Here is a 21,458-nt window from a genome sequence, read left to right on the forward strand (position 1 = left end):
GGTAGTAAAAACCCTCTGACAAGATGTAGGCGTAAACCTTGACGTCGTAGAGGTACTAAAAACCCCCCGACAGGTCATAGGCGTAAGCCCCGATGTCATAGAGGTACAAAGAAACCCTTTGATAGGTCATATGTGTAAGCCCCGATGTCATAGAGGTACAAAAAAACCCTCTGACAGGTCGTAGGCGTAAGCCCCGATGTCATAGAGGTACATAAAACCCTCCGGCAGGTTGTAGGTATAACATCGATATCATAGAGGCACGAAACCCTCTAGCAACTTGAAGGCGGTGGCCGAGTACCAAAGAGGTCACCTCCAGAGCCTCGCCACGATGAAGGGCCGATGGGGTCACAGACTTCCTCCCTCGGCCTAGCCATTAGTTTCAGCTCTAGCAACTACCACTGGGCTCCTAATGGCCCTGCCTCCGGAGCCTCCCCACAGCTTGCATACTGCCTCCCTTAGCCTAGCCATCTGTTTTCATCTCTGGCAACCATCGCTAGGCTCCAGATGGCCTTACCTACAAAGCCTTCCCACGACTAAGTCCCGAGGGGGTCGTGGATTGCCTCCCTTGACCTAGCCATCGGCTTCACCTGTAGCAGCCATTGCTAGGCTTCGAATGGCCTTGCCTCCGGAGCCTCACCACAGCTAAGGGCCAAGGTGGTCGTGGACTGCCTCCCTCAGCCTAGCCATCAGCTTCACCTTCAGCAACTGCAGCCGGGCTCTGAATAGGTTGTTTTGAATTGGAAATCTAGAACAAAGCTGGGGAGGAGTCTATACCAGCATCGGATAGAAGAATGTTCGTATCATGATGGATTCTAGTGGTGGCCAGGGCTAAAGGGGTCACAAACTACCTCCCTCGGCCTTAATTGTGAGCTTTGCCTCCATCCACCGCCGCTAGGTTCCAAAACTACCTCGCCTCCATCAAAGAACTTGTCTCATGGCCCCACTATAAACCAAACCTCCTCTGACAGGAATGATGAGGCCATTATCAGCCGCCAAAGGTGTCGGGTCTAGCCTCTCCACCCGTCGATGGCACCTACCATGGTTACATTGAGGCCTAAACCTATGTAAGACTTCATCGCTCCAGTCACCCCTAAAACACTAAAAGAAAAAAATATATCTACAATCGCACTCTCCAGCCACTAACAACCGCTGTGTGCAGGGGGGGAGGTAAGGCACTGGAGCTTAGGTGCACACACAAAAAAAAAAACATTTCTGGCTGCATTCCCGGAGGATCGCCATACACTTCAATCAAAGAAAAAAATAACATTAAGCGGACCCAATGATTTAGTTATATTGATAAAATTCGCATCCAAGCAGATGCTTACATGCCTTCTCGAGTTCCTAGTATCTGGACAACTCGGGACCAAAAGAATTAACAACAAATGGGGAAGAAAACTACAAGCCCTTCATCTGTGGCCTACTGCTTCGGAGGCTGATGCAGTAGACAGCCTTTACGCTATCAGAGGAAGAGGATGAGGACAAAGAGGACTCCTCCATGGCCTTCGCTCCCTCCTCTTTGGCCATCTTTTTCTCCGCCTGGGCTACCTCCTTCTCAGTCTGGGCTGCCTCCTTCTTCGCTTCTGCCTTCTCTTCCATGTTGATCTCCTTCTCTAAAAGATCCTAGTTGACCTCCTCTTTATCATCAAAGATATCGATAATCTCGACTGGAGCGACCAATCAGACTAGTGATCGAGATGGAGTGGCAGTGGGCACCCTCTCTGCAAGGATGGAAGCACGATGGTGGCCGGCTCCAACCTCGCAAATATGCCTGTGGGACCACTCACCCCTAGAGGCACCACGACAGGAGGAACTAACACTGGCACCAGAGGTGACCCCGCCCCAGTCAAGCTAGTCTATATCATTAACATCTTCGATGATGAGGAGGACACCATGATCAAGCTAAAGAAGAATCGCTCCCTTACACATCAGTGAAGGATCAACTGGGGAAACCCTAGCTTTTATATCTAGGCCAATTATTTTCATATGCCTAGGGAAGGAAACGGAACTACCATGGCTACCATCTCGTGGCATTCCCAATTATTATCGTAAGTGGCCATGGCCACATCCCAGTCAAATCCACAAACACGCGGCAACAACCTACAACAGCGCCCTAGTTTTTTGGATACACATCCCATCACATTTATTATTTGATTCCCTTGCACCACATGCAAGGGCAATCGACACAAGACCCCAGGAGGACCGACACATTACCCTTTAGACGCACTAATGTTATCACATGTCATTTATCATTTTTTGTGCCAAAAATATAGGGAGAATATCTTGCCTCTACATACGATCTTCAGTATGATGGTTCGAATGGTGAAAAGGCTCACCATCAAAGAAGCTGAAGAGCTTGCTCTAACCGCTGTAGGGCTTCAAACGACCTTTGGCTCCAATGCCTCTATGCCTCCAGCCTCATTATGGGCTCTGGAGTGCATTGTTCGTTCGAACTTTGATGGTCTCTCGCTCCAATACCTCTATGCCTCTGGTCTCAGTATGGGCTTTGGAGCACATTGTTCGTTCGAACCTCGATGGCCTTCGGCTCCAATGCCTCTATGCCTCCAGCCTCAGCATGGGCTTTGGAGTGCATTGTTCATTCGAACCTCGATGGCCTTCGGCTCCAACGCCTCTATGCCTCCATCCTCAGCATGGGCTTCAGAGCACATTGCTTATGTTCGAATCTCAACGGTCTTCAGCTCCAACACCTCTATGCCATGGCTTCAACAGAGCTTCAGAGCGCATTGCCTCCACTCGAACCTCCATGGCCTTCGGCTCCAACGCCTCTACGCCTCTAGCCTCCGTAGGGTCTCTGGAGCGTATTGCCTCCGTTCGATCCTCAACTGCCTTCGGCTCCAATGTTTACTACATCTTTGACTCTCGTCATTGGATTCCAGACCACACAGTTTCCGCTAGGTTACGCCATCTCCATCTGGCTTCGTCACCATTGCTTACTATCATCACTGAGAGGCTCTTCAATGACTAGAAATTATATTAGAATATCCTGACTATGAGGCTGGGCTGAATATAGTTCCTTCTACATCTACTCACCCCACAACACCTCGAGGCTAGTAGAGGAGGGGGTATTGTTGGGGAAAATATCCCAGCCCATAGATAATACTAAGGGGACGCCATCTTGGGCTCCTGACTCCCTGCAGAAGCTAAGGCTTCCGGAGGCCGTGAAGCCCTCAGGCCACCACCTCAGAAATTATATTAGAAGCTGGCCTCCGGAATGTATATCGGCAAAAGGAGAACACCAAAGGCAATTGGCCTGACACGAAGTGATCGGCAATTAATGCCGGTGCAAGCTGTGGCCACCCTAACATCCCAACGCAAGTGAGAGCGGACTGACATCTAGGACAGTGCAGCGCTGCAATAGGCGACAAGCTAAATACCATGCACTTAGGGCCAATTTAACCACTGTATTGTCATAGTAGATAATATCTTCTGATTAGGGGTAAATGCATCTTGCATAGGCTCATGTTGTGTGAGTCGACCAGCCCTAGGTCCTTGTGGTATAGTGATAGTTGTATTGCTATCTCTGTAAGGGCATGCTTGCACATTTACACCTTAAACGGCACTATAAATATAGACCCATGGCCATCAGGCCAGGGTACCAATCTTTTTTACTATCAACACGTCTTTGGTTCTCTCTCCTCTCTATTTATTCTCCAAGCTTGAGTCTCCTCTCTTAAAGAGACTCTCACCGTACTTTGTTTGTGGAAGACATCTTCTCTTCCCCTAACACTCACCAGTCCCATTAGGCCTACAACCCCTTGACAGCCCAGGGTTACAATTGTGTCGAATTTTTGGTAAAATTTTATGAATTTTGTAAATTTTGGAGGGGAACAAAATATCTAATTCTAGATTTTCTTTAACTGACATGTTTGACCCACAGAGCAGAGGATGAAAAATGACCAAAATTTCGTAAATTTCATTCTTTTTGCCGGTGAACAAAAAAACTGTCAAATGAAACTGAAATCCCTGCTGACATCAACCTTTATAATAAATTCTCTGCTGATCCTACAAACAACTGCCCATCTCAGGTGTTGGGTTCCTTGGACAACAATGAAAAATATGCACTATATTGGCTACTCCTATGGCAACCTTATATATGGCCATGAGAATACACTACCTCAAAAAAGGTTATTAGTGATGGGTAAAATACCTGTCACTTTGAATGAGTCACTAATATGGACTCATTAGTGACGGGTCGTGTCCATACCCATCACTGATGACTGAACATTAGTGACAGGTCAGGTCCATACTCATCACTAATGTGTGTTTAAAAAACAAAAAAATTCGAATTAAAAATATGTTTTATTCGTCTTCTATTCTATACAGATACAACATACATACACACTAATGGTATGTATCCAAACTACAACTACAAACTAAAAATGACAAGTTCTATCCAAACAACAAACTGAAAATTGAATATGCATATCCTCCTAAAGTCATCTGCTTCCTGTCCTCAATGCACAACAGTGTAATCATTCGATTCATTCATGGTTCAAAGATAGAAATAGCATTTTAGTTCCAGCTCTTAGCAGCATGTTCTCTCCACTCCCAGTGATCTAGTAGATGAAGCTTGAAGTGATTAGTTCAGGGAAAGCATATATGCACCACTAGAAATTCATTGTGAACCATAAGAATGCAGCTTGAGGACACAATTGGAGTGCAAGTAGAAAATACACATGTCATTCAGTATGAGAAGGAACCAATCTGTACTGACTAAACTAACAATGGGATAACTAAATCAATCATATTTAATAACTTATATATATTAAATAAAGAATAAGAAGGCATCCCAGGACATGGTTACATGTGCGTTTAGAATATGAAAATAAAATGTAGCCTCAAAGATTTAAATCCTGCTAATCTAAAAGTTCCAAAAAAGTACATAAGTGTAACATGTTTATGTTATCAAGGCACAAGCTACAAGTGAAATGTAGGTCAGCAAATGGTTTGTTCAAGAAAATTTGTCTTTACTCAATCTAACATTTCTATCGAGGAACTAAAGATTTCACAGCTACAAAAGTAGCAAAGTATACTTTAGTTATCTTCCATGCATAGAAAAATGCCATGTTAGTCGTTGCAGCCTTATATTTCCAAGAAAACAAACTTGGTTTTTGTTGTCAATGTTTGCGTATCTATCATTAATGCTAAGGATACTAGTGTCCTGGACAATACAATTGCCTAAATCTTCACTCCAAAATAGCATAAGAACACACTCAACATGCCTGGCTAGCTCAAATGGATTAGCATCTAAAACATATGCTGAAGTGCACTGCTTCTACAACACTTATAGCATGTCATAGAATTTCACATACAACTAATCAAGAACAAGTCAACATACAACTCCTAATTAGCAACTGACACACATATAACTTGCTAAGGTTAGACATAACAGTTACCAAGTTAACCGACTCACACTGCAAGTTAACTGACTAAACTGAAGATTTCCCGAGTTACAGTTCCAAGGCACTGACAACTGAAGAAGACAGGAATGGGCTCAAGTCACATACTACTTCTAGGTGGGCGGGAGCTTCTTGGTGTGCTTGTAGTAGAGGGCAAGGCGGTGGATCCTGCTCTCAACAAGAATGAGCTTGAATTTGGAGTCCTTGTCCTTCATGTTCCTCTCCAGATGCCTCCTTATTGCCACCACCTTCCTGAGCAGGAAGTACAGGTCCTGCAGGATCTCTGGTGCCAGCCCTACACAAACACGTCTGCACATCAATACACTACGCACAACACACACATGAATCTACCAATGGAGACCTCGTTCTCACCATGTGCTTTGAGGATGCAAAGGATCTTGCTAATAGTGACGCTCTTGATGAGTGGAACACTGTGCTGGTCATGAAGAAGGACACCAATCTGCGATGACATCTGACCCTTCTTCGTAGCCTTAGTAATCATCTCATCGGCCTAACAACGTAGAACAAGTGCGTCCATCAACAAACCACATCAAATCAAATAGCACCCAAATCGAAGCCTTAGAGGGTGAAGCGAAGGCACTGCTCAATACTCACATCGAAGGCGGCGGTCTTGAGCTAGGCTAGAGGAGTCCTCTTGTACAGCAACGCTGATGATGAGATGACCTTCCTGCGTTGCTGAGCAGCCGTCATTAACATGCATAGAATTCACTAGACTAGAGGTCAAGAGCTCGAAGAACAGAGGAGCGAGGGTTACCCTCAGCTGTGCATACACCCCATGGTGGCAGCTATTTGTCTCCAGCGACGGCAGCAGGTGGCTTGGTGAGGCGGCACAAAGGGTGAGAGGGGGGCCAGTACGTGTTGGTCATTGCACCACCTTGACCCACGCATCGCGCCGCCTCCGGCTTCCCTTCACCGCTAGCTGAAGCACCGGTCTGGAGTGGATCTAGACTAGGTCACCGAATCCGGCTGGCACCGCCACCACACGTTGCTGTGAGAGCCCGCTGCCACCCTCTCCATGAGAGTCTGTCACGGCCACACTTCCCCTTAACACCACATGAGTCTCGGCCTCCCTGTCGACCTTGGCCAGGCTGAACTGGTTTAGGACCGGCACCATCGAACCACATCGCTGTCCCTCGCTCTCTTCGCTGCCATCGCCCTCTCACCCACTGGTCTCTCTCTCCCCTCTCTATGTGTGTCTCTCTCTCTCTGGCGAGGGGAAACTCTAAAGCCCACGCCCCTTTTGTCTGCCGCGCCTCCTTCCGTGGGTTGGCTCCAAAGGCTAGTGCGACCGAGGCCTAGGTTGCCTCCGTGTGCGTGCCCGCACATTAGTGACCGGTGTTTTTTAACACACGTGACTATTGACTTCCACATTAGTGACGGGTGTTTTTATTACCCGTCACAAATGACCAGTGTCGTCACAATCTATCACTAATGACATAATGGCTATATCATTAGTGACGGCTTGTCAAGTGACCCGCTACTGTTGTCATTAGTGACAGTTGAAGAACTCACCCGTCACTAATGATCTGTTATTAGTGACGGATCTGATACGGGTCTTAGCCTATGGTGACATTAGTGACGCGTCATCGCTGAACCCATCACTAATGGGTCATTAGTGATAGGTTCTAGTCATTGGTCACTAATGCGGTGTTACTAATGTTGGTTTCTTACGTAGTGATAAGTGCACTGTTTGATGCTTTCAGTGGTACCAGGGTTGAACGTCCACAGCTAATTATCGACAAGTATGATGACCCTGTCTTTGGATCCCTCACAGCTCCTCTTGCATCACCTGACTCCTCGTTCAAGCTGGACCCTACCTATTCCAGTAGAATGTTGGCAGTACATCATGGTTAAAAGCATTGTCAATTCGATCTTTCAGGTTTCACGCTTCAGAGGTCAAGGCTTCATAATGGATTCCTATGTAAATCTGTTCAGGGTTCACTTGGAGCCTTCGTTTTGAGTGGAAAAAATAAATGTTGTATGGGAGGAGAACATGTCCAACAGCGAGTTCTTTAACCCTTGGTTGTGCGCGACGACATTCTCATGGTTGGCCCTGCTGAAAGCAGCTACCAAGCTGTCCGCCTCGCTCTGTCATCTGAACCAAAATGGGTTAAGGCAGCGAGACTTGATAATTTGTCTGTGTTCGTTGGCACTGAAACGAATAGCCAAGCATTCGCATGGAAGAACCCAGAAAGGTGGGGAGGGAGAAGCAACTGCGTATACTTCTGGGGTGTCCATGAACCTTGGTGAGGTATTGAAACCACCAGATTTTGTTCAAAGAGTATTTTCTGGTGACCTGAGGCAAATCAAAGACCGATGGCCTGAGTATTTCCCGGTGACCTGAGTATTTTCTGCTGCTTCAAGCTATATATAGCTTCTCAGATTGGCTTCTTCTGTACCATTTGCCTTTAGTGGAGGGCTGGATCAGCTGCAAAGGGGATGGGAGTTTGTGCAGCAAAATTGCAAGCAACAAGTGAGAATATCATGAATTTGTGGACATTTGCGAAATTCGGTATTATCAGTGTTACTGGAAGTAAGCTCACCTAAAGAAAATAACTGGCACCCTGATTATTGATTATACGATGATTCAAGTCATGTACCCTGCCTGTGAGTAAACGAACTGTTGTGAATTGCTAGCAAATATAGACCTGCTTTGGTTGGTGATATTTGATCGCTTCTTCCAGAGTTTTGATCAAATGGTTGTGATGCAAATCTAGTGACTTGTTTTCTATTCTTGCATGGTTGATGAAGATTTCGGTCTTGTGCGTGCTATTTGTCTTCCTTGTGTGTTTCAAGGATGGTTTATGGATAGTTTCTAGGTTTTGTAAGATTTTACCATCTTCCACTAGCAAAAAAACAAAATTCTAGTCCGTTCGTTAGAGACATTCCAGTCGGTTTTCTAACCGACTAAAACCTATCAGCTATGATAATCAATGATTATCACAGCCATAATATAGCTACACATCAGACATAATAGAGCCAACATATACATTTCAAAGATCACTTATGTATTCAGATTCACATTCAAAGATATCATTCAAAGTTACATTCACGGTTCATATAATTCGCATTGACATTCATATTCAAAGTTTGCATTATAAATAAGGATCTGTCTATCTATCTGGCGATAGATCTTGGTTACCAAAATCTATCAGATTTTGAGCTAATCAACTGTTGCCACGTTATGTTACCCTTTTTTTGGCCATATCAAGCCCAACAAGCTATGAAGCATCCTCATGGGTCCGCATAGGTAGCCCACAAACCCGCAAACAAAGCCAAATAAACGAAACGGGCTGACAAACAAAGCCCAATAAAAACCATCCAACGCTCCCGGACTGCATAACACAATTACATAGAAAGAAGTAAAAAAAACAATAAAAAAAAGCTGACCGGAGCATAGTAGTTCTTGGCTGCACTCATATCAGTATTATTGTGCTCGTCGAAATGCAAATCATTTTCAATTAGAACTCGAATGTTCCGAATGTCATCTTGAGAAAACTCATCCACCAGCTTTGCAACGAGCCTCCAAAGCTCCATGTAGTTGATCACAAGAACACCAGAATCAACACTACAAAATAACAATCATAAACAGAAAAAGCTCAGAGAAAAAAAATACATAGGCAGAATAAAAAAATGATAAAAAAAATGAGGACAAAAGATATACAAATATACCACACTTAAGAATTAGTTTGCTTTGGGACATGGATTCTGCTGTTTATAAAGGTACTGTAGCACGTAATCTGGTACGTCCGTTCCGGATCGAACGGTTCAAAAATTTGAATGTCATGATACTGTTCATCCTCTTACTTTGCTTCAGCAAAATCAAAGGATACGATTCCATCTTCATGACATGTAAAAGGAATAGCTACAAATCCTGAAACAGAGAGAAAGGATGAGACACAAGTAAAGATAGATAAAAAGAGAGATAAACAGAGAAAAAGATAGCAAGATAGACAGAGAAATAGCTATGAATTCTTAAAGAGAGAATGAGACACAGGTAAAGAAAAATTAAAGATAGAGATAGAGAAAGATAGATAGAGAAAGAGCTAAACAGAGAGAGTGAGAGCGATACATAGATAAACAGGGAGCAAAAAAGATAGAGAGAGAGAGAGTGCAAAATAGCTTCAAATTCTGAAACAGAGAGAAATATTGAGACACAGGTAAAGACAAAGAGAGAGAAAGAGATAGAGATAAGCAGGGAGCAAGAGAGACAGAGAGATAACGATAGACACAGAAGGAGAGACAAAAAGAGACAGAAAGAGATAAATAGATATAGAGAGAGGGGGAGAGAAACACAACTGACACAACTATGTAACTGAAAAACACAACTATGTAACTCAAATAGCTTATAAAAAATGTAGGCATACAGATGCAAAATCCTGTTCATACTACTGACAATGACATCGCTACACTCAACATACAAAATATAAAAAGTATGCCCAATATTAAGATGAATTTAAGAAAAGTTAAATGTTAACAATCAACTAGGTCATACTTGCTTACTTAATGATCAAAGCATTTACATAATCAGCATAATAATTTATCAACATTTTCCCCCCTTTTGCAGCCATTTGAATCAAGTTTATAGCACAGGGAAGTGCAAAAAAAAAAAAAAAAACCTCGCACAATGCAAATACCACAATCGTAGTAGCGCTTGTAAAACAGATAAAAGAAGTATCAAATGCAAAATGAGCTAAACAAAAACAAAAGACCCGTGGCACATGGACATCTTGCAAGCAGATTAGATTTACACTATGTAGTGTTTGAGTCTGTTCGGCAAGGGGAAAAGCAGAGTCTTCAAATGAACCTTATCAACTGGAATGTCAAATGGCAAACACACATTGATATTCCAAAATTTGGCGGCAATTAGACTAACTGAAGGAGAAATAGACGTACTATGTTCTATTGCCAGCAGATCACTCCGTATATCCAAAATTTGGGCATATCCAAAATTTGACTCTGTTAATCATTCTTCAAAGAACAAGATGAAAAAAATGCTCATGGAGCATACCTTGATGAAAAGATGTTCTTGGTGTTGCTGCAGAAACACTAGCAACAACACATCAACCAACAATTGCTGATCATTCCACAAGGGTTCATGCAGACCCGGCTGCCCAGGTGATAAAAAATAAGTAGTCATTAAAAACCATTCTGCGGGACAGGCTCGCAAATTCCACCCTATCACTCATCAACACATGAACTCCATACAAAAAGACAGAACAAAGTCTAGTAAGTACACCCAAAAAGTAGCTTATCATCTCAGATAAAATCTGATCAAACATGCATCAACGAGAAAATACATATGTGCTGGGGGACATAACAAACTTGCAAAGAACATATCAAAAGCTCACCAAAAATTTTCTATCAAAACACCAAATCTGCAACATCGGATCATGATAACCACCAACCACCTGCGCAGAAAATGGGGGCCGTGTCAGAAAGCAATAACCAGACAACAAATTCAACAAATATTGCCAACAAACCAACCTTGACTGCATGGATCAGCATTTGAACTCGCCCTGATTGTAGAAAGCCAACCTTGACTCCTCTCTGGGCCTCGATCCCCACTTACAATCAAACCCTAATGGAGGGGAAAACATCATAAATGAATGAATCACTCAACAAAAATGAATAGATCGTTTAATAAACAAAACAAATCGGATTAAATCTCACATCCAATCGCAGATAGATCAGAAGGGGCACTCAGATTCAACAGGGAAAAATGGGGGATAACTAGGTAGTGCGCGCTTTTAGAAATGAGAGAGGGAGACGAAGAACGCTGTGAGAGAGAGAGAGAGAGAGAGAGAGAGAGAGAGAGAGAGAGAGAGAGAGAGAGAGATTGGTTATACAGAGAGTGGGAGAGGGAAAGGCAACAACTGGCTGCTTTCTCAAATTTGGAGAGAGATTGAAGAGGGGAGGGCATGCAAATGGAGGGAGTTAATTTTCAACAACAACACACACCAGGTCTCCAAACTACATATATAAAACATAATACAATCAACACAACGCGAAATTTAAAGAAAATCGGAGGGCTACAAATTAGACAAATTTGTGGTCTAAAATCTAGCGACAGATAAATAGCAATTTGTAGAAATAAAGATCACTTGAACAACAATTTGAAGTTCACCTCACCTATTTCCTCTCTCATCTCCTTCTCCTTGCTACACCTAGCAAGCAAAGAAATGACAATAATATGTTAGAATTCACAAGTCAGATTCTAGAATACAAGATAGATACAATATACAATTATTCCAAACCCATATTCATTATTTGTAATTGTGGAAAAACAAGCCATTTGTGTTGATGATGTTTCTCAAGAAGAAGTATCACATGTCTTTATGGATTCCGTCGAGTTCTGACTTGTGAAGAGTGCCTTGAGAGATGATCCAACATTATGGAAATGATAGAAAATTTAGAAGTAAACACATAGAAAGTTAAAATTGCTATAAGTATTGGTGCAATGACAAACCTCCTTATGATCATGGAAGTCCTTCACTTTACTCATAAAGTGGCACACATAGTAGCCACAGTGCATGGAGTCTGGTGGCTGCTTGATGCACTACACATAATGTAGCATTAGTATCATCAATTTGTGAAGTATTTGTCATTTCAAATTACGAGTAAAATGCATTATGTTAGTAACTACTGGGAAATCAACACGAACGATCATTTTTTTTCTTGATTGGGTTGAGAGTTGCCATCCACTTTGCATTGTGCTGTTCAAATTTATTGTTTATCTCATGTTCTTGCACGGCTTTGGACCTCTCTCGACTCCTGTACAAGTCATGATGCTCTGGCAATCCATCCTTCCACAAACCATAGCACCCATGGCACATGTGTGCCCTGGGTGCTCCTTGTTGCCAGGGGCAACTGTAAGCGTATCGTTCTCTTTGTTGGGTTTGAAAGACCCTTCTAAAGACTCGACAACAAGCTCTTTCAATATTTTGAGTCACTTCTTGGACCACAGAGTTTTTAAGGATAATTCCCCCACATGTTTTTTTCCGGATCGAGCATCCTCTTCTTCTTTTCTCCTACATTCTGGTATTTTCCTTTTGTACCCACCCAAGCCTAGCATATGGTGGCACTAGTTCTTCTTCAATGCCTTAAATTTTTAAACCCTTTCTCTTTGCATAGAGCTTCCACATTGCGCAACATCTAATCCTCATTATAAAGCATGCCATCGTCCACCATAATCTCATCTTCAACGGGATCTTCTTCTTCACTGTCGGCGATGTTGTCACCACCTTCTTGATGTTCACCATGCTCGCTCCAACATTTGTACTTATTCATGAAACCCCTTCGATTCAAGTATAATTTAATAGTCTTGAGATCACTCTGTATCTTCTTATTCTCACAATCAATGCATCGACAAAGTATATGCTTCTTCCCTTCTTCAGCATGTCCTCATCTCCGGCGAGTTTCCTCCACCGCTCCTCGTCGACTTGCCTCACTGCAGCTCCTCCGTCCATTTCAAAACCGCGGTGAGCTTCCCCGAGCTCTCTTCTTCCTTCCGCACGTGTTATTTGGGACTTAGCCCGCGACCGGCGCGCCTCGCGTTGTATGACCGTGCGCCACCGAACTGCCGTGCACGTCGCCAGCCGAGCCACCGTCGGGCCCATCGGCAGCCAATCACGCCGTTGTGTTCGCCGTCACATGTAGAAGCTGTTGGTGCCCTCAATTATCCGGGTTTCACCACCGTTTCGCGGTTGGCTCACCGAACCGCGTCGCCATCATGTTGTTTCCGCCGTGGCCAGCCTAGGCATGGGTCAATTTTGACCCGAGTCAACCCGCCCAAGCCTGCTGTCAGCCTCGGTGGCTAGCTGGCTGGGTGTGCAAAAAAGTATTGCGGGTGTTTTAATATTCGGGAAATTCTAGAAAATGCGAAATAGAATATTTGTTCAATATTAAATCGGATCAAACCTTCTAAAGTACATAGAAAATTGTATATAGCTCCAAAAATTATGAAACCAATTTTGTTAGGTTTATATGGTCATTATCTACATGTTAAAAATACTAGGAGCTATGAAATGTGTATTTAAATTGCATGGGTTAATAAAATAGGGTTTGATCTTTGTTAATCCATATTTAATTATTGGTAGCTCCAAAATTGATGAAACCAATTTTGTACATTCTGTTAATTGATTCCCTGTTCGTTAAAAATAATCATCCTCATGTTAGACATGATTAAATTCCCATTTAGGGTTAAGCTTTGTGTTAAGCTTAATTAATCCAGGAAAATGAGTAGACTTTTAAGATGAATCCAAATTAAGAAAATTTTGAGGCTTTAAAACTCATGTCATGATGCATTGCATCTCCACCTTGTCATGCACTGTGGAGCATCCGTCGTTGCATATCATTCGTGCTCATCATTGCATGCGTTCTTCAGTAGTGAACGAAGAACCGGAGCGTGACGCGAGTGTGATTGAGGGTGACACCAAGGCACACCACTTCTTCGAGTTCTATTCAGGAAGTAGCAGGCAAACCCCAGAGCAAAAAAGCAAGCATCTAAGCATACTGCACCATTCGTTCAAATTAAATGGAGTCTAAAATTGATAAATTATGCTTTATGTATGTTTGCATGTGTTGAGTCCAGTGTCGGGCTGATATGGGTAGAACCTATGTTGATGCATTATCTCTTCCTTGACTTATTGATGAATCCTTATCCTTGTAGCCTTGATGAAATAGTTGGTGTCTAGCTTCAAGGTTTATTCAAAATGCTTAGCAATGCTTAGGTCCTCGGTAGAAGTTGAGCGACGATGCTGCCGTTGTTCGCGAGCTTAGGGCTCAATCACTGTTTACAGATACAAAGAGGAGGTTGAGATGTGAGATTGAGGCGAGATGTGGGCGGTGTTAGGGGTATCTTCTGCCCAGGAGGAGTCCTCTGGGTTGTTCTGGAGAGGAGCCCAGGTGCCATAGACCGCTTGCATCGTTTTGGCTCTAGCACTTTCCGTACTCACCACATGCTAATCTAATGGTAAGGTAAGACGATTATCTTATGCCGTGCCGATACTTTCCTTGCGGCTCTATGACGCGTAAGAGAAAAAGAAAAGGAGAAGCAAGGTGGTGGGGAGCCGGTGGTGTCCGGGACACGCTCGCGATAACCCTAGTGCCATAGGGGATTGCAAGTGGGTGGTTTCAGCTATGAGAAAGGTTGACTCAAGTACCCCCTTGTGTGTACTTTCGTGAGTAGCATAAGCCGAATGGTCCTTGAGTCATGTGGGTAAAGTTGTACCCCCTACAGGGTGTAAGAACAATTCGAATTAGCACGCTCTCGGTCATGAGCATGCTGTTTCATTTGTATCGGTCGTAGAGTTTACGAATGTGGGATAAGGTTATGGTATGATGGTTTTAGATGGTGGTTTGTTGATGAGGTACTATGGTTACTATACATACATGTTCAAGTTGTGGTTTACAGGGTAGAAAGTGTAGTTGTTTTTGAGTTAAGTATAGATGCTCACACATATGTGTCTAGGTTACTTACCGCATATGTCTTACTTAACCTTGTGGCCTACTCTTGCTAACAGCTCAATGCATAGTCCTCGGAGTCGAGCTATATGGATTAAGTCTTGCGAGTACCTTCGTACTCATGCCTGCGCTTTCAGATTCTACTGGTGATGGTGATGCGGTGTTTGGCTACTTCGTGCCCACCGATGCAGGTGGTGGGCAAGAGTAGTGCATCCTACTCTGGTGAGGCGTAGCTTTTGAGGTGGAGACTAAGGGCATATGGTTCCACTCTCCTTTTGTGGTTGTTAAGGTTTTATTTTTCCGTTGCGTAGTTCGTCCTTGTGTAAACTGTTGCATGCTTAAGAACTTGTAATATAACTTTAATTACTCGCTCTTTCTTAATCTATATTGTGATATGAATGTTGGAAAGGCATGTGTTCCGATCTTGGGCATAAAACACATGCTGTGACTACCGGAATGGTATTCTGGTTAATTACTGCGTTGTGATTATGAATAATGATCCTCCTGATGATTAATTAGAATACTATATGGATGGTTCCTCGCACCAACTAGGAAACAATGTATTATCCCAGTCGGTCAAAGGCAATAACCAACTAGGTGCATTATCCCAGTCGGTTCTTTACACCAACTAACTAGGATAATATATTTTCAACCGATTAGGATAATCAGGTGGTCTGTGGAGCAAAAAAACCGATTAGGATAACTTTTTTTTACAGTTGTTTTTTCATGCTAGTTCATTTAAAAACTGTTTGGAATTAACATATTTGTACTAGTGTTCTCGTATGTAGGCCTTGCAACTTTGCCACGCTGCAAGTGTACTGAATTGATAATTCTCTTCACCTTGGATCAGGATAAAATACCATGGACTATTACTTAGGGAAATTTAACATGGCTTTACCTATGAGTGGCATGTGAAAGTTCACATGAGACTCTAGGAACCTTATGATCTTAAAACAAAATGGAACGGTTTTGGTCCCAGGCTACCAACCATAATTTGTTTAGTACATTGTTAAGCTTGTGTTTGGTTTTGAGTTAAGAGGTGATTAGGGACCGTCCTAGCCGGAAAAAGAAGTCCTATGACACCAGGTCTGCGAGCAAATCAGGTTGGACCCTCTTCCTAATATAACACATGGCAGCACTTATCTCAAAGCATTACACCGATTGCTTACCATCTTCCTTTCCTTGCTCCGCGTTGCCCATGGACCAGCTGGTCGACACCTGTTGGTGCAAGAGATCATCTTGTCCCAGCAAGTATGGCGAGAGTTTCTTCTAAGGAGGAGACTCAAGCTTGGAGATGAAGTTTGAGAGGAATGAACACCACAAATGTATTGATAGTAAAAATATGGACTGAGCTAGGGGGAGTATCACAGGAAGACTTGTGATTGTGCTCCTCCGTGCTGTGTTGAGCGTGTTCTTTTTCCAACCTCTTCTTCCAGGTGATCACGACCCCTTATTTATAAGGCAGCATTGCTGTGGGATGTTGCTATGTCTCGGTGGAACGACCGGGATAAGGCCACGGGCCCCAAGAGATTAATGAGGGATGCCACGGAGCGACGCTGTATTTGTTCTGCTTCTCTTCCTGGGCGTACGTGGCCGCTCAGCCCGGGTATAAAGCGGGGGTCATCCGGCTAGATCTATCACCGCCCCACGAACGAGCACTTAACTTGACTTTGAATATGGCATCGTCTTCCTCCCCATCCTCTTCGGAAACATCGATGATCTCAACTGCTTCTACTAAGGCTGGGCTGTTTTGGCCACCGGTGGTGGCGTCGGTGGCTGTCCGGCTTCCGTCCCGGTGGGGTGGACAGCTGCCTGTTGTCCCTACCCAACCCCCGGTTCGGGAGACCACGCATGTCGAGATCATCGATATTTCTGACAACAATGCGAAGATCGACTGGGATCTCGTGCGGAGGGAGAGTGATGAGGAGGAGCGGACTTCTGCGATGAGGGCTGGGAAGAAGCGGGAGGAGGACCCAACGGTGGCCCCTTTGGTTTCTTCCTCGTCTTCTGATAGCTCGGGGGCCGGTTACTGCATCAGCTTCTGTGGTGGCAGGCCGCGGATGAGGTGCATATGCTGCTCCATGCGTGGCCCCTACCGAGATCTATAGGAGGTGAAGGTGGCCTTCGGCAGTCCTTCGTGGACATCCCTATTCTGCCATTCGACTATGGCCCTGCCGGGGGGTCATAGTTGTCTTTTGCCACCTTGTACTCTTTCTCCCCCTGGTTTGCTCTATCGGGGTTTGTCTCCACTACAACGGCCTTTGTACTGTTTGCTTCTTTGTACACGTCCTCTGGATGCATAATTTGTAAAGCGGTGGTGACCTCGTCGTTTCTAGTTATCATGTACTCCTCGGACTCGGCGCTGGTAGGGCTTTTTTCCAAATTTGTTCCAGATTTCTGACCTAGTGAAGTCCATATGGTACCTTTGGAGACAAGCTCTGGAGGTGGTCCTCGACCGTTCGGGTCCTTAGCCACTGCCCGGCTTTGGAGGTAATCCCCTCGGAGCCTGGCGAGGGTGTGTCGGAGGCGAACCTGAAGGTCAGACAGGAGAGGTGATCCTCGACCCCCTCGGTCCTTAGCCGCTGCCCAGCTTCGGAGGTAATCTGCTTGAAACCTGGTGACGGCGTGTCAGAGGCGGAGCCGAAGGCCAGGCGGGACAGGTGGTCCTCGACCCCCTCAGCCCTTAGCTGCTGCCTGGCTCCGGAGGTAATCCGCTCGGAGCCTGGCGACGGTGTGTCAGAATAGAAGCTGTAGGATAAACATGAAAGGTGGTCCTCGACCCTCTCGGCCCTTAGCCACTGCCTGGCTCTGAAGGTAATCCACCTGGAGCCTAGCGATGGTGTGTCAGACGCGAAGCCGAAGGCCAGACGGGAGAGGTATTCCTCGACCCCCTCAGCCCTTAGCCGCTGCCTGGCTCCGGAGGTAATCCACCCAAGCCTGGCGACAGCGTGTCGGAGGCGAAGCCAAGGCCAGACGAGAGAGGTGGTCCTCGACCCCCTCGGCCCTTAGCCGCTGCCTGGCTCCGGAGGTAATCCACCTGGAGCCTGGCGATAGTGTGTCGGAGGCGAAGCCGAAGTCCAGATGGGAGAGGTGGTCCTCGACCCCCTCGGCCCTTAGCCGCTGCCCGGCTCCTGCAATAACCAGCTGGGGATACCATACTATTTCCTGTGCCACACAGAGTGAGCTTTTACATAATGTTTGCATGATCTTCATAAACAATGTATGAATCGTGTCTTTAGATGAGACTGCAGGTAATGACTTTACCTATTACAATACGTGTTTGAGTCATGTAGGTCATACCTCTTCCTGCAGGGAAGGGGATTTATACCCCTTCAATCTGTTGGCTATCCCTGTCGAGGGCTAGTGGGCTTCGCACCCCTCTAGTACAGAGGCTCTTTCCTTCAAGATGTTAGGGGATTTTGTCCGATAGGTTTTTTGGAACCTCTTTGTCTGGTGGAGGTTTGGTAAGACTCTCCATCTTGTGGAGGTTTTGGCGGAGGTTTTTTTAAGATGCTCCACCTCGTGGAGGTTTTCGGAAGTCTCTCCATTTTTGCTGAAGCTTTTGCATGACTCTCCGTCTTGCAGAGGTTTTGGGAGTCTCTCCGTTTTGGCGAATGTTTTGCAAGACTGTTTGGTGGAGGTTTTCATAAGGCGCTCCGCCTCGCGGACGTTTTTGGAAGTCTCTCCATTTTTACCAGAGCTTTTTAAGACTTCGTTTTTGTCAGAGGTTTGGTAAGACTCTCCGTTTTTGCCGAAGGTTTTGTAGAGGGCTCTCCGTTTTTGCCAGAGGGTTTGTAGGACTCTCTGTTTTTGCCTGAGGTTTTGTAGAGGGCTCTCCGTTTTTGCCGTTAGTTTTGTATCCTTTTGTAAGACTCTCCATTTTTGCTGGACTCTCCGTTTTTGCCGAAGTTTTGCATCCTTTTGTAAGACTCTCCTTTTTTGCCAGAGGTTTTGTATCCTTTTGTAAGACTCTCCGTTTTTGCCGGAGGTTTTGTATCCCCTTTGGCATGTATTAACACTGAAGGCTCTACACACTGTCGGGGCTACACAATACCCTGCAGGAAACCTAGGTAGTCTTGCCTTCCAAGTGACCTAGGCATGCTTCGCCCACGGTGTGTAGGCTTGTCGTTCTCCCGAGGAAACGCCCTGGGTGCACCGCAACACTGTCCACCAAGAGTGTACCCTGGTGCATGGAATTTATATGACCGAAGCTATGCAATCCTTTCCAAGAAACCTAGGCTTGATGCCCTCGCGGTGACCTAGGCATGTTGTGCTCGTGGTATATAAGCATGTCATGCAACGAGGATTCCTTGTGACAGCATTCCTCAGAGCACCGCATCCTCACATCAAGGTCATCCCTTGATATGCGGCATCCACACTACCGAGGCTGTGCAATGCCTTCTAGGACACTAAGTGACCTAGGCATGCTCTGCTGTTGCAGGTGTGTGGGCTCCACTACCTATCAGGATAAAGCCTACCCTTCGGGAAACCTTTTCAGTTGACTTTTAGGTTTAGGCAAGCAATGCCTACAGGTACATGGGTATGTCACGCCTCCCGAAGAAATCCGTCAGGGGTGCCAAAACTACATTACCAATGAAGTCCCTTGATAACCAGCATCTACACACTATTGAGGCTATGCAACGCCTTCCAGGAAACCTAGGCTTGATGCCTCCGCGGTGACCTAAGCCTGCTGTACCCATGGTGTGCAGGCATATCGTGCAACGAGGATTCGTTGCGACAGCATTCCTCAGGGCACCGCATCACCGACCCCGGGGACATCCCCTGTGGTGTGGCTTTGACATTGTCAAGGCTATGCAATGCCTTCCAAGACACCCTGGCAAAATCTACCTTCTGGGTAGCCTAGGCATATGGCGCAACTGCATGTGTGGGTTTTGCATGGTTGCGTTACTAGTTAAGTTTTGTAGTCTACTGTTGGCAATAAGTAGCTAATTGCAGTATAAGACATAGCTAGGTCAGATGACTATTCATAACTCATGTCAAAAGAAGATGTAACTTAAGTCCTACTGCTTACTGCTAAACAGGGACATAATCTAGATTTACCATTTCTACCTAATGGATATCTGTTGTAAAAACTTCTAGCAGTAAGGTTGGAGGCCACTAACATATTTTTTATCATACTGTACGAAACGTAGACCAACTAGGTAAACTATCTATAGGTAATAGAGGTGGTCCTCAACCCCCTCGGCCCTTAGCTGCTGCTCGGCTCCGGAGGTAATTCACCTGGAGCCTGGTGATGGCGTGTCGGAGGTGAAGTCGAAGGCCAAGTAGGAGAGGTGGTCCTCGATCCCCTTGGCCCTTATCCGCTACCCGACTTCAGAGGTAATCCGCCCGGAGCCTGGCGACGGCGTCCTTGACTCAGTCCTCATCACTGGGATATTGCACCATTGGTAGCGGAGTTGGTGGCGATGGAGTGGGGTCGGAGGGCCAGAGATCTGTCCGGGAGTTTTCTCCAAGCTTCTGACCCCTGTGCCGCCCTTTGCTGGTTCCTCTGTGGCCAGGTATCCTGCTTGTCTTTCGAGGTACTCCTCCTGGAAGGTCATGAGGGTTCGACAGTCGTTGGTGTTGTGGCTGCACCCTTGTCCGTGTAGGATACACCCGTATGCCTCTGGGGGTACCAGAGCTTGTGGTTGACATTGAGGTCATTGCCGGGGGCTGTGTGCCTCGGAGCCTGTGGTTTCCCCAGGGCCTCCTTTCCTTTCGGGAGACTGTCGGGGTTGTCTGGCGAACCGATTTTTGGAGTCGGAGTGGCTTCGACTGCGCCTCCCCAGACGAGGTGGAGCTGGGGTTCCCTGCGTGCGGTTGGCGTCTCAAGGGCTGCATCGGAGGCACTGGTGAGGTCTGCGCACTCCTGAGCATTGCGCCCCTTCAGAACCTTCCTTTGCTGGAGGGGCCTGAGGAGGATGCTAGGTGTACAGATTCTCCGAAGGTGTTGGCTCGCCCGGGGCGTCCCAGGTATTATCAAAGGAGATACCCTGGGACCATGTCCAGGCTGGAATATTCTAGGGTTCAACCACCCAGAACAACTGGAAGGCAGCCTGCTTGGCTGCGACCTTGGCAACGACCTCTTCTGGTGCAGCGAGGTCTTCGCCATGTAGAGGCTAGAAGGGCTTTGTGCTGTCTGGAGTTTCCGTACCGACCCAAGGTTCTGGGTCGGTCAAGACCGAAGGAACGCCGTCCCATATGGCAGCGGGGCTGGAGGGTATACGTGATGTGCATGGCTGAGACAGCCACGCATATGGTTGCATGGTTGTAATGGTGGATATGGCGGCTAGCGTGTTGGTGGTTTTTCTAGTGGATTCCTACCTCTCTTTGCACTTCTGTGTTCAAATCCCCATGGACGGCACGCTGTTGATGCAAGAGATCGTCTTGCCCTAGCAAATACAGTGAGAGTTTCTTCTAAGGAGGAGACTCAAGCTTGGAGATGAAGTTGAGAGGAATGAACAACACAAATGTATTGATAGTAAAAATATGGACTGGGCTAGGGGGGGTATCACAGGAAGACTTGTGATTGTGCTCCTCCGTGCTGTGTTGAGC

At 45.6% G+C, this 21,458-nt stretch overlaps 1 protein-coding gene and 1 pseudogene across 1 annotated transcript; one reads left to right on the forward strand and one right to left on the reverse strand.

Moving 5' to 3' along the window:
- The first annotated feature begins 3,593 nt into the window (after positions 1-3,593).
- Positions 3,594-7,688, forward strand: LOC133903582 (uncharacterized). Its single transcript, XM_062345000.1, has 4 exons — positions 3,594-3,610; positions 4,044-4,142; positions 7,142-7,270; positions 7,505-7,688. Exons 1-4 carry the CDS (start codon positions 3,594-3,596, stop codon positions 7,686-7,688), a joined length of 429 nt encoding a protein of 142 aa, XP_062200984.1.
- LOC133909929 (small ribosomal subunit protein uS15-like) lies at positions 5,531-6,215 on the reverse strand (annotated as a pseudogene).
- Positions 7,689-21,458: the final 13,770 nt, after the last annotated feature.

This window comes from Phragmites australis, chromosome 2, assembly GCF_958298935.1.
Source record: "Phragmites australis chromosome 2, lpPhrAust1.1, whole genome shotgun sequence".
Classification (NCBI taxonomy): domain Eukaryota; kingdom Viridiplantae; phylum Streptophyta; class Magnoliopsida; order Poales; family Poaceae; genus Phragmites; species Phragmites australis.